General features: G+C 47.7%; 6 protein-coding genes across 6 annotated transcripts; 4 read left to right on the top strand and 2 right to left on the bottom strand.

The window, feature by feature from the left end:
- Positions 1 to 11: 11 nt before the first annotated feature.
- Positions 12 to 2,151, bottom strand: BJ212DRAFT_1449894 (regulator of G protein signaling domain-containing protein; the record flags this gene model as incomplete). The annotated part of the gene is made up of 5 exons (XM_041338771.1): positions 12 to 221; positions 281 to 1,048; positions 1,105 to 1,864; positions 1,917 to 2,008; positions 2,062 to 2,151. The coding sequence occupies 5 exons, from the start codon at positions 2,149 to 2,151 to the stop codon at positions 12 to 14; spliced, it is 1,920 nt and encodes a 639-aa protein (XP_041186575.1).
- A 478-nt stretch (positions 2,152 to 2,629) lies between these two features.
- On the top strand, positions 2,630 to 3,212 carry BJ212DRAFT_956867 (uncharacterized protein). The gene is made up of 3 exons (XM_041344447.1): positions 2,630 to 2,766; positions 2,815 to 2,996; positions 3,047 to 3,212. Exons 1-3 carry the CDS (start codon positions 2,764 to 2,766, stop codon positions 3,105 to 3,107), a joined length of 246 nt encoding a protein of 81 aa, XP_041186574.1. The 5' UTR covers positions 2,630 to 2,763; the 3' UTR covers positions 3,108 to 3,212.
- Positions 3,213 to 5,793: 2,581 nt separating this feature from the next.
- On the top strand, positions 5,794 to 6,879 carry BJ212DRAFT_1449893 (uncharacterized protein; the record flags this gene model as incomplete). Its single annotated transcript, XM_041338770.1, has 6 exons — positions 5,794 to 5,814; positions 5,892 to 6,332; positions 6,386 to 6,483; positions 6,539 to 6,581; positions 6,627 to 6,779; positions 6,835 to 6,879. The coding sequence occupies 6 exons, from the start codon at positions 5,794 to 5,796 to the stop codon at positions 6,877 to 6,879; spliced, it is 801 nt and encodes a 266-aa protein (XP_041186573.1).
- Positions 6,880 to 7,738: 859 nt separating this feature from the next.
- On the top strand, positions 7,739 to 10,086 carry BJ212DRAFT_1581165 (alpha/beta-hydrolase; the record flags this gene model as incomplete). The annotated part of the gene is made up of 12 exons (XM_041342294.1): positions 7,739 to 8,281; positions 8,335 to 8,411; positions 8,460 to 8,513; positions 8,568 to 8,682; positions 8,739 to 8,765; positions 8,814 to 8,891; positions 8,944 to 9,003; positions 9,062 to 9,158; positions 9,209 to 9,536; positions 9,592 to 9,656; positions 9,709 to 9,923; positions 10,039 to 10,086. The coding sequence occupies exons 1-12, from the start codon at positions 7,991 to 7,993 to the stop codon at positions 10,084 to 10,086; spliced, it is 1,455 nt and encodes a 484-aa protein (XP_041186572.1). The 5' UTR covers positions 7,739 to 7,990.
- A 144-nt stretch (positions 10,087 to 10,230) lies between these two features.
- Positions 10,231 to 11,930, bottom strand: BJ212DRAFT_1486991 (uncharacterized protein; the record flags this gene model as incomplete). Its single annotated transcript, XM_041341201.1, has 7 exons — positions 10,231 to 10,670; positions 10,727 to 10,735; positions 10,786 to 10,919; positions 10,968 to 11,010; positions 11,060 to 11,206; positions 11,266 to 11,767; positions 11,907 to 11,930. The coding sequence occupies 7 exons, from the start codon at positions 11,928 to 11,930 to the stop codon at positions 10,231 to 10,233; spliced, it is 1,299 nt and encodes a 432-aa protein (XP_041186571.1).
- Positions 11,931 to 12,145: 215 nt separating this feature from the next.
- On the top strand, positions 12,146 to 13,855 carry BJ212DRAFT_1449890 (Bystin-domain-containing protein; the record flags this gene model as incomplete). Its single annotated transcript, XM_041338769.1, has 8 exons — positions 12,146 to 12,298; positions 12,351 to 12,557; positions 12,606 to 12,750; positions 12,799 to 12,859; positions 12,915 to 13,242; positions 13,299 to 13,413; positions 13,461 to 13,641; positions 13,693 to 13,855. 8 exons carry the CDS (start codon positions 12,146 to 12,148, stop codon positions 13,853 to 13,855), a joined length of 1,353 nt encoding a protein of 450 aa, XP_041186570.1.
- Between the last annotated feature and the right edge of the window lie 1,557 nt (positions 13,856 to 15,412).

Below are 15,412 nucleotides of genomic sequence, written 5' to 3'. Positions count from 1 at the left end.
AGAACATCCGCTCATGAGACATGTGGCGATCCTGGCATGTCTCTGCTCCGGTGTTCTCGCTCACTGCCTTTCAAAGACACCGTGATGTAAGCTCCACCAGTCTCCTCAGAACCGAGGCCAGGAGGAGCAGGAGGACTGGTGAGGAAATGAACGTCATCACCCGGCACATCTCCTTCACCAAGAAACTGCCGTGCGTCCAGAAACCGCTGCGTTTTAATGAACTACAGACACATTGACGAGGTAAGAATGAGAAAATCTTGAAGCAAAAAACAAAGCATACCTTGGGCAGCGAGTCCATAGCCATCAACCGAAGAACATGCGTTTGAATGCGCGTGTAAAGCTTGATCAGAACTTGCAGTTGCGTTGCGTTGAAAGAACCAGCTTGAGTGGCATCTACTTGTCCGTCGAACGATTTGCCGTGCAGGCCAACCATGACTTCACCAAGATAATTGGCGAGATCGAGGCGAAGACCATGATCAATATTGAGCTCGTTCTGACTTGATGGTGCGAGGTATTTGTTGTAGATTTGGAAAGCAGTTTGAATCAAAGCCTCGTGATGCCTCTCCATGGCGGCTTGTCCCGGTGTTGCTTTGCTGCTCGATCGAGCAGGAACTGCAGCTTGTGCACTGGAAGTCGTATTGAATTTGCGCTTGAAATCCTCGACATCCATCCAAAATGCCAGATTCTCTTCACAAAAGTTCGCCTTCAAGAAATCACGGAAGAGAGCGCGATAAGATGGCTCTTCCAGGATATATTTGAGACGGTCGGTATTGCTCTTGACATTGCCTTTCTTCTCCGCAGCCTCGTGGCTGGAATTAAGCTTCTCCGCCATGGATATGCGACGATGAATTTTAGCATCAGCTGCTTCAATTCCCGTCTTCGGAGTACCATTGATGGATTCACTTTCCAGTGACGAGCGCTCCGTATGATGCAGGTTCACCGTCGAGCTGAGAGGAGATGCGGTAGCTTCGTCCCACTGAGCGAGCCGCTTGCCTTCATCTGTGATTCTATAGATAGCTTTAGCTGTACATCGGAACTCTCCGTGTTGCTGGAACAAACGAGGGGATAAGAACACCTGTGAATGACTCGCTGACGGGGACTTACGCTGACTGGAGAATTCCCGCCTGGAGTAGAACCACGAACAGTGAAAATGATTGCAGAGTCATTATTTTTCCTTTTATCGCTAACCAATGTGATGAGGCCGAAGCGAACAAACTGAGCAGCCATCTCCGCCGCTTCTTCTCTTCCAACCACGGAGGTGAAGTCGCAGAGCCATTCAAGAGCACTCACAGCGGCGAAACAGTGCTTGTGCATGACCATGGCTTTTCCCAGTAAAGGCTGTGCACGCTCTTGCACATCCATTAAAGGCACACCCTTGGATCGCTCGTGGTATTCTTGAAAAGCGTCCGGCGGATTGGTCGAGAGCTGAGCGGGGTAGTTGGGCTGACGACCAACGAACCGACGGAAGAGCGCAGTTATAACGGATTGTGTAACGATGATCTCGTCATCAGCCGATCGACGCTCCAAGTGTAATAGCTTGATGCATATTGGTTGTGAGGCGAACACGGGTTGCAGATGGTCGGAATTCATGCCGTTCTTGGATATAAAACGTTCCAAGACATGGAGACCCTTGGGCGTGAGGACATAAGTACCGCGATCTTTGAAAAGATTGCTGCCAAGATCGGCGGCGTTTTCGATCAAGCGAGCATCCATGAAGTGTTGGCACATAGCCTTTGCCATATCACGAGTCATTGAGAATGTCGTGGTGGTTGTAGTCGTCACTATTCGTGATTTGTCTCTGGGATCCGGCCCGCGATTTGACTGAGAGAACTTGAGAGATGCCAAGTTCGCAGCAGCCTCGTCCCTGCAAAAGTGTATGAGATAAATGTCCTGGAGATGAGCGATCAAGCACGGACGTGGAGAATGAATTTGGGAAAGTGCGAAAATATTGCTTGTGCGTGGTCAGATTAAGAGATACGATGAGCGTTGCAAAAAGGTCGAGGGTATCCTGCACCGAACCAAATTAGCTATTACCATTGAAAAAAGACTATGCAAGCTCGCCTTGAGAAAAGGCCTCCCCCGTTTTGTAGTCTTCATCATATGAGACGAGCTCGCCTGAGCAGACTGCTCCGCCTGATCTACGGATACCATTGATAGGGCAAAAAGGAGGCTAAAATCAAGGAAGATAGAGGTGACGATGAAGAAAGTACAGAATTAAACGACGGACACGGCAAGAAAAGGAAGAATAAGAAAGATGTTGATGCGGCAGCGAGGCAGGGCGTAAAGAGGAAGGAGGCTCGGTAGTCGTGGGTAAATGTGTAGCAAAGATTAATATCATTTATTGTCACATTTGTCACAATAATAATTTGAACCATAAACACCTCGGCCCTCGGCCGCCTAACTCGTGACTTTTTCTTTCCCACAGCAGATTTACTGAGCTAGTAACGACACCGTCATCATTTTTATCATCGCACTTCAAGTTGTCCCTTAACATAACTGATAGACTGTGCAAACGTAGTAGGCACCCGGAGTCGAGATTAAAATTCTCAGCAGCTCGGTCTTCTCAAGCGATATTGTGACTGTAGCGATTGTATCGCTTCGCAGTGACTCGGCACAGCTTGCATGTGACCCATTTGGCAAGTGGCGCGGCTGTGGCGGGGGTACTTTGATCTCAACAATCGTCGGCACACTGCCCCGAGATGCTGAATGATCCGTCGCTGTATCCTCCGAGACTCTCGCAACAGTCTTCTTGGCTATTAGTACATGGTAACTACTAGTACGAGTGGCAGCTCCATTTTACCACATCGCCACTAGATGTCGTTCCAAGTACGTTCTCCTTCTGAACTTCTGCGTTTTCTATATCATCCAACAATCCTTTTTGTTGTCATCGGACCCGCTTCAGTAATAACATCTATTCATGCTGCTACTTTAGAACAGTCTATTGGTCATGTTTACGGAATGTTGTCGTCACTTAACACGGCCCTTATCGGAAAGAGGCAAGAGTCCCAAAACATACTTTATTAGCATCATACTAACAAGGCACCAGATTCCCTTCTTTCCGTAACATGGTGACTGACTCGATCCCTGCCGACCATATAATTGTCTGAAGTCATCGCGCTTTAGCCTGATCATGTATTTGCAACTTCGGGTAGGGTCCGAATCTTCAAATATACTACTTCAGTAGTGCTTTCGCTGCCCTGAGTCAAGTTCGTAACAGTCCGAGTCGTTGCTCCAGCCCTATGACTCTTCTGCCTTGCATGGCTTTCTTCTTCGGTTACGCTGGCTCAAGCTGCGTTTCGTGAGAAACCGGTGGACTTTACTGACAATAACAGGGACACCTGCTATGGACCTGAACGTAACTCTGACAGCTAGAGGAGGTTCTATGATGATCGCATGGTGATACGCCGTACATACATATAATCCGCGCAGTCTGGCGTACCGGGCGCCCCTGCTTGAACATGCAGTTTCCACGTGTATCAACCGCTGCATAGCATTTGAAGCATTCCGAGTCGGACCCTCCTCTGAGGACTTCAGACCGGTTTAATGGCGAAGGCCCGCAAGAGGCCCGCGAACGGAACTTGGTGGTGGGATCACTACGTAGAGTTTTTGCCGAAGGGAACCAGTGACTTGCGTGTCTAGAACTTAGCAGTATTGTCAAGGTGACATTTATGTGAATCATACAGCTGTCATCCTTTTACTGCTCTGTCTAGGGGAGGCCAACTCGCACGGGAGGTTCTACAGGGGTTGTGTTACAAGCAGCGCATTGCTTACGAGCATGTACCTGACGAGCAAGAAGTTCTCTCAGACCAGCAGCATACCTCAAAGGACAGAGCGAGCTGTGCGTGAAATCCTTTTAATACTTTCGTTCATTTGAAATACTACAATACGAGCCTGTGGGCCACTACCCATAATCATTCCCAGCTCTTCTGGTCCATCATGTGGCTATACTCGTGTATTATCTGCGCGACTGTTCGCAAGCTCGAACTTTACGATACTCTCAAAATTCAATTATCCTTTCAAACTGGGCCCCTTGTCTCATCGTGCAGCCGGCACTCATCCGATTTTTCCTACTTACCGTATGGCGAAAACGGTTACCTATCAACTACACCACCATACGACAGTTCTCGCGGAACTAAAATTATGCACATTCGTAAAAAATCACTATTGCAACAACGTTATTCCGCTAAGCGCCAGTATTACGATGAGAATGCTGACGAAGAAGAGCCCACCCGTCCAACTTCCTGTGGACGACAGCCCGGACTTCATCAAGCTGCCGACGAGGATGTGCCAACTGCGGAAATCGCATTATGCAAGTCATGCAATCAGCCTTCCGCAGTGTCCTTCGCCCGTTCACTCGCAGATCCGCGATCAGATCTTACTGGACCATCCTCGAGCTGATGATGAATGGCTTGGATCTCGAGTTGTATTGGATATACAGAGCACATGGATTATCCGATTTTTTTCCTCCTGCCGATATGATGGGTCCTCGATGAGTAGTTTTTCCTTGTAATCTCGGTATGTGCCTTCGTGTAACATGCTAATTGCACTTGCAACCAGATTAGGCTTTCTTGAACACCCAGTTTGCAAAGTAGATTCTCTCACAATCCACCATGCAACCAAACTTCATTACCTTTGTCATATCAAACTTAAATTTAACGTCGACTGAACTCAATGATTCATATTTCACCGAATCCATTTGCGTGTATGGGAAAATTACCGGTATGAGTATATTTTGAATTTCACCAAGTCAAACTTACACTGACTTGCGTTGGCAGAACACTGGTTTCGTTCCTCAAATAGCTGTCACTTGGCTTGAGTTTGCGTACATAAATCGTATGTGGTGATTAGATGTGGATGGTTTATGATACGTTTCACACAGCATGCTAGTAACCATGTCGTGCAAAGCGCGCGATTATCAGACATCTCCGCGGTATTGCAAATCGGCGGAGGGGTTCGTCTTGAGGCTTCAAGCGGTCCGTTTGTTTCGTCTTTCAGCCGTCTTTCCCATTGTCCACTGTCCGCCTCTATCCGCTGCTCCGTTGTCAAGTCGTGACGTGTCACACGTAGGCACGCGCTGGTTACCCGACCGTTGGCCTGCTCCGTTGACACATTTAACAATTAATCCTCGGGGTATAGTAGGTAAAATGTTACTACAACTCCGAGCCCCTGTTAAAGTTTTAAATTTTACATGTACGATGTGATAATGCTGAATCATCCGAGTCATCCCGGAGCGGACTGACGATCGAGTCTATGTGGTTACGGTTGCCGATGGGTTCCGATGAGTCGCGGCGCGCGGCACGACAGGGTACGATCGAGGCCACTGTGACGTTCGATCTGGACACATTGACAAGTACGCTGCCGCCTCCTACTAATCAGGCTGTCCCCCGAAGATCAACCGAAGATGGCCGGAACCTTGCAAGGCACGTGTCCTCAATAAGATCACCCGAGGTTTCTCCTGTCGTTGTCGGCGATCTGTTAGGCGCCTCCCGCAGTACTCGCATAAGGTTCGTAAGTTGAGAGGACTTAGCATTCAGGGCCAGATAGGGAAAGACCGTCGTGGAGCGAGGCTAGAGCTGACATCCGAAATATGACTCTGTCGTGAAATTTTAGTTTCCAAGTTAAGCTGAGGCGTATATGATTATCCTTCTCGAGTATGATGGCACAGTGATATTCCCTACACGATCGATCGAGTAACGAAACCCCGGCGGCAACTGGAATAAGCAGGCAAACATAATCAAAACCATGTCAAAATAGTACTGAGAAGCGTTTAGTCATGATACAGCTGACCCTAGTATGAACTTCACGAATATCAATGTGAGCGATTTGAAGAAGCTGATCCATATACGATCATATGCTTACTGACATTGATCGTGATTCGTGATCACTGATAGGATCCTGCAGGTATCAAAGCTCTGCTCGAGCAACTGAGATCGTCACAGGCCTGGCAAGAGAGTATCGGTGGCGGCGCTGACCCCAATGGCGTGGCGAAGAACCCACCGCCAACTTCAATCGTACCTCCTCTGACACAACCACCCGCCACCACGAGCGATGCATCTAAACCGTCGTCCTCAGTGGCCGATTTGCTTTCCCAACTTAATTCATCCAAACATAAAATTGTATCAAGGCCCCCACCTGAACCTTCGACTTCGCGTTTTACTTCCCTGCCACTTTCACAAGTGGCTAGCCACCGCTCCACCGCTCAGCCTCCAGAGGACTCGACTCATCATGCTTTCATGCACGGGGAGGACCTCCACATGATGTCGTTTCAGCAGGCCTTGCCCCATCTCACACGATTGGCGGAAAGTGCAGACTTTGTTGCTGCCGTAGCTCGTGTAAGTCCGTCGTGCGGTCTTCACACACTCATTATATGATTTCTGAACTTTAGTTACGAGAAGAGCAGAAGGACTTGGAGAGACAGCTGTGGGAAGAGCGACTCGCTATACATAGGAAACACGAGAATAAAGTCAAGGTTACGCAGACCAAGTCCGTATGATTCTTGGCGACGGATCTCCTTTCATCATAATGACGTCCCTCGTAGAGCCGCGTTGATTGGCGGAGGAATATCCCAGCATGAGGCGGATGTAAGTACTACCAACTCCACGTTTTCGTTCTAACCTGCGTGGCAGATGCTGAACGATGCATTTCGGAAAGAGCTGCAAAAATTTGATGCGGAACGCGTGCTTTTCGCATGGGACGGTCTCTTGCAGAAGCAACAGTCTACACTGGAAGGCCTCGGAGTACCAACTATGTTCCCTTCTGATTTGCGAGCCGATAGAGAGGTGAGTATCGAAGCAGTGACGAAGACGTGGACCAATCTCATTGCCGTGTTGCTAGAAACAACAGAGAGTAGTTCAAGTCTTGGAAGGTATAGTGGGGTAATGAGGATCTGTGAATGTTTTTGTTCTGTGTTTTGTTATCTTTGCCATATTTACAGATACAAAGTATCCTCGGACCTCAGCACAATAAAACTCTCGAGTGCGGGTGCCAAACTGCTGTCCCTGCGGAGATAGCAGCCGCAGGCAACTTTACTCCATAACGGAGCTTGTGTGCGATTGTCGGAAGCTGGTTACCTGCCCATCGGACAATGTTCTAGGCCTGGCCATTCCGGGAATGAAAAACATGGCACTGATTATACTATCGGCGGCAAGCACAGATTATTACATGCATACTGTGATTTACTTCAGGAGATGGAGACGTGAGAGGGACTGAGACGCTGGGAGGAAGCCTGAGCCGCTTCCGTTTGCCTGCAATGATTCCGGCATGTCGTACGCGATAACGAATGTTAGCTATCGCAATTGTAACTCTTCAGCAGCTTGAGGGATCTTCTCATTTCGACATTCAACCAATGAATTCTGGGACTAACCAAAAAAACAGACTCCAGTATATCTGGAGGCACAAAAGGGCGGTAGCAAGACGGAGAGGAAGATTCCGAGGTTATCAATCTTATTCTTACCGCGACATCCCGTGAAGGTGGAGAGCACACGTAGTTCGTAACGTCAATCAAAATTCTTGGAAGAGTGTTCTTGACAACGGGTACTTGTGGCTTGGGAATGACTTGGAGAGACCCGGACCGTGAGTAAGTATGAGGGTAAAGAAGGTTGTCATTATTATAACTAAAATTGGAGCGCCTCAGCCTGAGAGACGCATCGATGGGCATTAATGCCAATAATTCAAGGGAGACGGAAGCAAGTAATCCTTTTTAATTGATAATTTGAAGGCAGCGACGTCGTCGATCATGCAGCTCGACGCTCAGCCATCTGGATTGAATATTGAATATCTATGTATGTACAAGTTTGTTCCATAATTTTTAGCTTGTCCTCTTGACGCTACTACTCGGCTAATGAGAAATTTGATCGCATTTGACCCAAGGCCGTCAGGGCCTTCTAGGGAGGGCGGTCGTTACTGTTGGACCCTTTTTCATATATATAAAACTGTTTTGTAAACCTGTGGGTGCCTTGTTGTTGGTCTATTTCTTGTTCTCCTCTCCCGTATGCCCTACATCGATATCCCATCCAGGGACGACTACGTGTCTATATGGTACATCACGAACTCCGTCCACGGGAACGTTGGCAGCTTTGACCCAGAGCGCCCCACTTGCATCCTCCTTCATCCTTTATTTCTGGACTCAAGCTGGCTGATTAGGCACTTTGATGATCCCAGACTCTCCCGCGACTACAACTTGATAGCTTTTGACCAGCGGACTTGTGGACGATCACGATGTAGACCCAGTCAATGGCATGACAGTTATGTTGATGCAGCAGATCTTGCTATGGTCTGTCAGGTGTGATCCATTCATTGAAGTTTACAGCCCGGTTTCTAACACTTGAATCTAAGGCTTTGCTCTTGCCTCCTGCACATATATTGGCATTCGAGTGTATTTCTGTTAATGCAGCTCTCAGACTCGCTGCAGTGTATGTCCTCCAATGCGTGATGGTTACCAGCTGACTGTCAGTTTCTAGGTGGCCTGAGCAGGTCCTGAGTCTAACTTTATGCGACGTCCCCCCTCCGACAGAGTATGTCCTTCTTTGTATGTGTTTGATTATTTGTTTTCTGATAACTGTTCCTAGACTTCAATGGGTCTTCCACGCTTATGACGAACTCCTTCAATTGTGGTGTTACGCGCCAGACCTCGACTCGTTCGAACATGCAGGGAATGAAGTAGTGACTTTCATGACTGGGGAGGTAAGCCGCCGATCATAGCATGCAAGTTCTTTGAAAACCGACGACGCCGTGTGCAGAGCGACAATCTAGACCTTCAAGATGATGTATGTCATTTCTGACCAGTCGGAGCACAATTGCTAAGTCAATGACAGTTGATAGCCTACTGGGAGAAATATACACCTCCAACAAAACGCCTGAGGATTGTAGAACTTGTTAACATTATGATGAACGTGAGCGCTATATTGACGTCCGTTTATGCTTCCAGCTCATCTGTCATGTAAGCGTACACTTATGAAGCCCCAGGAACTTGCCAGTATCTGTTGCCCTGTTCTTATTATTCAGGTATTGATCCTGCAAATCTGATTGGAGGAACGAGCGGGGTGTTGATACATATCTACAGGGAGAAGCAAGTCCCATAGCTCCGCTGAAATACGCAGAGAACCTTAAACAGCAACTAATAAACGCTGAAGATGGACCTCGATTGTACGTTGTCAAGGGTAGGTGCGCCTATGATCGCACATGGTGACTTGCCTTATGACTTTTGCAGGTGCCAAAGCTTGCTTAAACATCCTGCCTGGAAGCGCTTCGATAGTTAACCAGGTCTTCTCAAAGTTTCTTGCCCAACAGCCTCGTACACGGTCCGACCTCCTTACTCCAAAGTTGTCCATACGAGAACGGTCGAAGGTCGCTCTATCGAAGCTTGCGGAATTCGTCGGCATTCCATCTATTGCCCAGAGGGATCCTCGTTCTCCCCTTTCGTTTTCATGTGTAAAAACCGAGGTTGCGAAAAGCCAGTTGGAAAATTTGTCGTTTTACGCAAAGGATTTGAATCAAGCATACTGTCCGCTTGGGAGAGATGGACGGCCGTTGCGCAAGTCAGTTACAGCGTTCGCCCTCCGATTTCATCATACTAACCCCTTTTACTCAAAGGTACTCTGAACGGAAGAAGGAGGCTCACTGGTTCCAAGGAGACAAGCATGGCAACAGTTACATCGGTACGTTCACGTGCTCTACGGATTCACCCTACCGTGCCTCATAAGACTACAGACACTTCCGAGCTCAAAGCTGCTCGTAACTACAAGGGATACAAACAATCACATCCTAAGGCTCCCAGCTCTCCGGAACGTCCGGTAGCGGGATCTTTAACTGCGAACAAAGAAAGCCTAGTCACAGACGAGGTCGCGCAGGATGGTCGCATGCGTCGAACGACTTACAATGCTAGCTCAGTCGACAAGCACGTTATTAGAGGAACGATGCAGAAGGTAGTAACACAAAGTGCTCAACTGCCTAGGGGGGTCATAACGAAAGCTTTATTACCGTCATGACTTCTCATGATGCCTGTACAAAAGTACTCACTCTCATTTTTTCTTTACTAAGGCTGTCACAGATCACATACGACGTTTGGATTATTCACAACTACCTTAATGTGTTTGGCAGATATATATGTATCCACATCTAAAAGTTCAGAGTACGCTCATACTACTCATGTACAACTATATGCATAATGTTCAGAATCGACCACACAGAGCCCAACAATAACATTGTGAGAATACTGAGTTGAGTACCATTTTACATGCTCCCTTCTGATATCTGAGCCTTATAGTATCGGACCATCTCCTCCAAGCCCATCCGCACTGACCAACGGGGTTGCCATCCCAGGCTATTCTTTGCCCTAGTCGTATCAGGGCGCCTCTTCTGAGGATCGTCAGTTGGGATTGGCTTGTAAACAATTTGCACGCGGCGCTCGAGTTTGATACCATCTTCTTTTTGCACTTTCTCGACGATCTCGCGAACGAGTTCTGCGAATTCACCAATAGTGAATTCATCGCCATTGCCGATGTTGACTGGGCGCGACTCATCAGAGTTCATGAGGGCAATCAGGCCGTCGATGAGGTCGTGGATGTACTGGAAGGAACGAGTCTGCTTGCCGTCACCATAGACGGTCATATCCTCGCCGCGCAGGGCTTGGACGATAAAGTTGGACACCACACGACCATCGTGAGGGTTCACTGTGAGATCAACCTTAGATCAGCCTTGTGATTGATTAAAACGTGGCGAAACGAACTTCGGGGACCTAAGGGATGACACTTAAGTAATAGAAACGGCAAAGAGTGTAAGACCAACCGTAAGTGTTGAAAATACGTGCAACCCGAACATCCACGCCATCTTGATGATGGAAGCCATACGTGAGAGTTTCCGCAACACGTTTACCTTCATCATAGCAGGCGCGAGGGCCTATCGGGTTGACGTGACCCCAGCTACAAGATAATAAAAAACACAATCAGAGGTAAATGACCGTGGCTCACTAATCTTCCGGTTGAGGATGGACTTCAGGGTCGCCATAGACTTCTGAAGCGGAATGAGCACATAAGATGCCCGATACCGAAAAGAACCGTACCAGATGTACTACTAATAAGGAACCTAGCCTTCGTGCGCTTGGCCAAGCCAAGCATGTTCAACGTGCCTATGAAAGAAGTTTTGATGGTTTTAACTGCATTGAACTGATAGTGCGGAGGAGATGCGGGACAAGCAAGATGGTATATTTCTAGGGGTTCCACGGTCATCAGCCAGGAAGCGAATAGCGCACGAGGCCGAAAGGCTTACGATCGCATTCGATCATGAATGGCTCCACAACATCATGACGGACTAATTCAAAGTTTGGGTGACCAACCCAGTGACTCACGGTGGTCTTTGAACCAGTGAAGAAGTTATCCAGGACGGTAACCTCATGGCCTAAGAGCATGAGACGATCGACAAGATGAGAACCCACGAAACCAGCACCCCCAGTGACGAGAACGCGCTTCCTAGATGAGGCAGGTAAAAGCTTAACTGGAGCGAAACGGGAAAGGGTTGTGTACGAGATCGACTGTGTGTCTGGATGGAAGATTGACTTAGACTGGTAGGCATTGGGGCCTTGCGTCAAATACCCGTGTCCTTCCTCTTCCTTAGCATCTAGCTCCTGAACCTGGGATGCAGGAGCTGAGACCACATAGTGCGATCGAAGATACAGTGATCGGAGGATGTCAAGGGCCACCTCACAGTCGAACCCAAAGCGTTGGAAGCCAACGCTTTTGATTTCTTGGCCGTTCTTATCCAGGGTCTGGGTCTATGAGTAGAAAAATGCATCAGCGGTACTGATCGATGAGAAAAAGACAGTCAGTACAGTTTTTCCCGATAAAATGTTTGCCATATTACACGTAGAAGTAATGAAGAGAAATCCTAGATTAGATAGTACAACGACTTACATCTTTAACTGAAGACGACGACATCCTGGGAAGATGAAAAGCGACTAGTACAATTGCAAAGCGCGGCGTGCCTGAAGTATAAGTGGTCAGATTTTTGCCTGCGCCGCCACTGCGGAAACAGGAGGTGTCGGAGTCTGGACGAGGGAGATCAAAACACTTACCTGATTTACCCCCTGATTATTAGGTAATCAATATCCCATCCGAAAATAATGTTTTCATAAAACCTCTTACATTCCATCATGCCTCGAGTACAGAAATCGGTGAAGCAAAGGCATGACCCTCTTCACGCACAACTAGATGTCGATGAGGCACAAGCGAAATATGGTCGCGTATCCCAACCGGGGAAGCGCACGAAGCGGCAGAAATCCTCCGACGATGAAGAGAGCACAGAGGTGTGTACACTCCAATCATGTCCGTTAAAATGATTGATCGCGCAATGCACAGGTAGTTCTTGACTCAAAAATATCGAGGAGAATCTTTGAGCTCGCGAGGGATCAACAAGAAGAGATCGATATACCCGAGGACGAGGATGAGTCTCGACATGAAGATGAACGCGAGAACTTCAAGCCCAGAGTACAATTCGTGGATGACGAGGACGAGGACAGTGACGATGATGACATGAGTGATAACGGTGATGCAGAGGATATGTTTGTCAGTGCATTCTGATGTGTCTAGCTTGCCTCTCATCATCCCCCTTAGCAATTGGATTCTGGAGATATCCAAGCATTGGATGCACTACTGCCATCTAATTCTGGTGAACGCCGAACATTAGCAGATATCATTTTCGCTAAATTGGAGAGTGGGGAGACCAATGGTGTCAATGTCATGCAAAAGGTGCAGCAGGGTACGGTCCAAATCTTGGTCGCTTAGGCTATTATCTCATGTTTTCTAGATCAAGAACATCCTGATCCGGCACTCGGTCTTGATCCTAGACTCGTAGAATCTTATTCAAAGCATGTATATTCTCTCTCACGCAACGGCGTTTACTGAATTTCGTCTCTCTTACAGACTCGCAATCTTCCTGCACGGGTATAAGTCGGGGCCATTACCAAAATTCTTCAAAGTTATTCCCTCGCTCCCAGCATGGGCAAGAGTATTAGCGCTCACTCGTCCCGAAAATTGGAGTCCTCATGCGTGTAGAGCAGCAACACGGATTTTCGTGTCAACGATGAAGCCTGCTCAGGCTCAGCTATTTCTTTCCGTCGTCCTCCTGGATGCAATACGGGAGGATATACAGAGTAATAAAAAGCTCAATGTACAATATTACGAATGCCTGAAGCGCGCACTATTCAAACCCGCAGCATTCTTTAAGGGTATCGTGTTTCCAATGTTAGAGGTGCGTTATCGGACATACATTTTTGACCATGCTTAATTACTTCTTCCACCTACTAGAACGGCTGTACCCTTAAAGAGGCCGCTATCATTGCTTCTGTCGTTGCTAAGAAGAAAGTACCTGTTTTACATTCAGCAGCAGCTCTACTCCGAATAGCAAACATGGACTATACGGGTACAGTGTCATTCTTCGCTATTTCCAGGCTAACTCATTCCTTCCAGGACCAAACTCTCTATTCATTCGCGTCCTGATTGATAAAAAGTACCAACTCCCATACAAAGTTGTTGATGCCTTGGTGTTCCATTTTATTCGTCTTTCCAACACTTACAAGGCCCGTGGGCGTGGTGACACTCAAAAGCTTCCAGTGCTCTGGCATCAAAGCCTGCTAGCCTTCTGCCAGAGGTCAGGTTGTTACATTTGGCATCGGTACAAATCTAAATCCGATTTTTATAGATACTCACCGGATCTTACTCCTGACCAAAAAGATGCTCTCCTGGACGTTATTCGCGTTAACCCGCATTTACAGATCGGCGTCGAAGTGAGAAGGGAGCTGGTTAACTCAGTAGCTCGAGGAGAACCTCGACCCGACGTCGCTCAAGATGTAGACATGTCGTGACATGCCATCAATGATGTGTCTTTTCGCCTTCTATACATACATTCGTTCTTTAATCTTACATCGCCCAATTGACGAGCTGGTCGGGCCTATCCTCGAAGGGCAATCTTCGTCACTTGGACGAAATGAGTGTCATGACTCGTGACCGTGAACGAGGTGCACTTTTTCTGGTTTTCTTCATAGTGCCAACAAAAGTTCGAACAACTTCCTGTGGGCGAAGTACCGCTTTTCTTTCATCGACAATTGCTGCGATTTCCCCCGCTGCTGCGCTATATCGCACAGAACCGATCATCGCGCTTGCGGCATGTGCGATACAGGCTCATGTTTTCTCGACCGTTGACCAGACTCATATTCATCCTTAGCATCACATCAAAGCATCCCTGCCCAGGCCCCCTTTGACATTCTTGTTTTTCCGAATACACCACCCTGTCGGCTCATCAATACCAATACCTAGATCTTGCGCCATTGCACACAATCAAACAATTGAACATTGTGGTCAATTGTTGCCCATCATATATTATCCGCACCCGCATGTCTAGGTATTTAGAGCCATATCCGGCCAGTGAAATCGGATCTTGCCTGTGCTCCCCGATCAATCAAAATTCACCAATTTATATCCTACTGGGGAGGTTCTTAATATCCATGTCATCAAGCCCATGAACACGGTTGGCTTGACGAATAGAAGAAGGTTTGTGGTGATACCATCACAATGCCGATAAGGAGGGGAGTTCTAAGATAGCAGTATTCATGCTCAATCTGCTGTATACTTGCGTAACAACGACCATGTACTCGTTTGCCTGATAGATCTTCGAAGCCCCTTCAGTGTGGAGTAAAGCCCCTGGAAGATTCATGTGCATCCTACAGCCAACAAACTCGTCGTTAGTCGTCTTTGGGGCAATCAGCAGACACGTATCTAACATATATAAATGAATCTGCCCACGGTCATCCAACTGCTCTCGTGAAGAGTAGCCAGTATAGAAGGGAATCAAAAACTAGACTAGAAGACTTTGTTGCATAGCATGATATTGCTTGGGCATACCCTTCGAACGGAATGTTGCCTTGGATCATGGACCAATCATTGAAATGGATGTCTGAGTACCGTGCTCTTTCACCGAATCTTAAAAGCGCGACTCACCTCGTCTTCGAAACATTGTACTGCGGCGAAATGAGTCGGACATCGCTGCAGACGACGTCAAGATCAAGGCGTTATCTCCATTGCGTTCGAACATGCCAAAGCATCGAGTGGAGTGTGATTGTGTAAGCAGCTGAAGGTGGTGGATCCCAGTGGTTAGTATGCTGCATTACGATGTAACCGCACGATTCGCACGAATTAAAAAGCCTCAGCCCTAGTGGCTAGGAGCCATCTTTTAAACCTGTCTGTGTTGCTGGCGATCGCCAAAATTCGATCTGCAATAGCCATGTTTTGGTTAGCAGTGTGAGAGCCGGCTCTGGGCAGTGGAAATGTACTGCACGACTCACCTGGCTCTCACTAAACACTGGCGTGGTCCGAGACTACTGGAAGATCCATCGTATTCAACCCACAGAGTCATCAACCGCTGC

The sequence above is a fragment of the Suillus subaureus genome (assembly GCF_016647635.1).
Source record: "Suillus subaureus strain MN1 chromosome Unknown BJ212scaffold_66, whole genome shotgun sequence".
NCBI classification, from domain to species: Eukaryota; Fungi; Basidiomycota; class Agaricomycetes; order Boletales; family Suillaceae; genus Suillus; species Suillus subaureus.
This window is presented reverse-complemented; position numbering and strand designations above follow the sequence as displayed.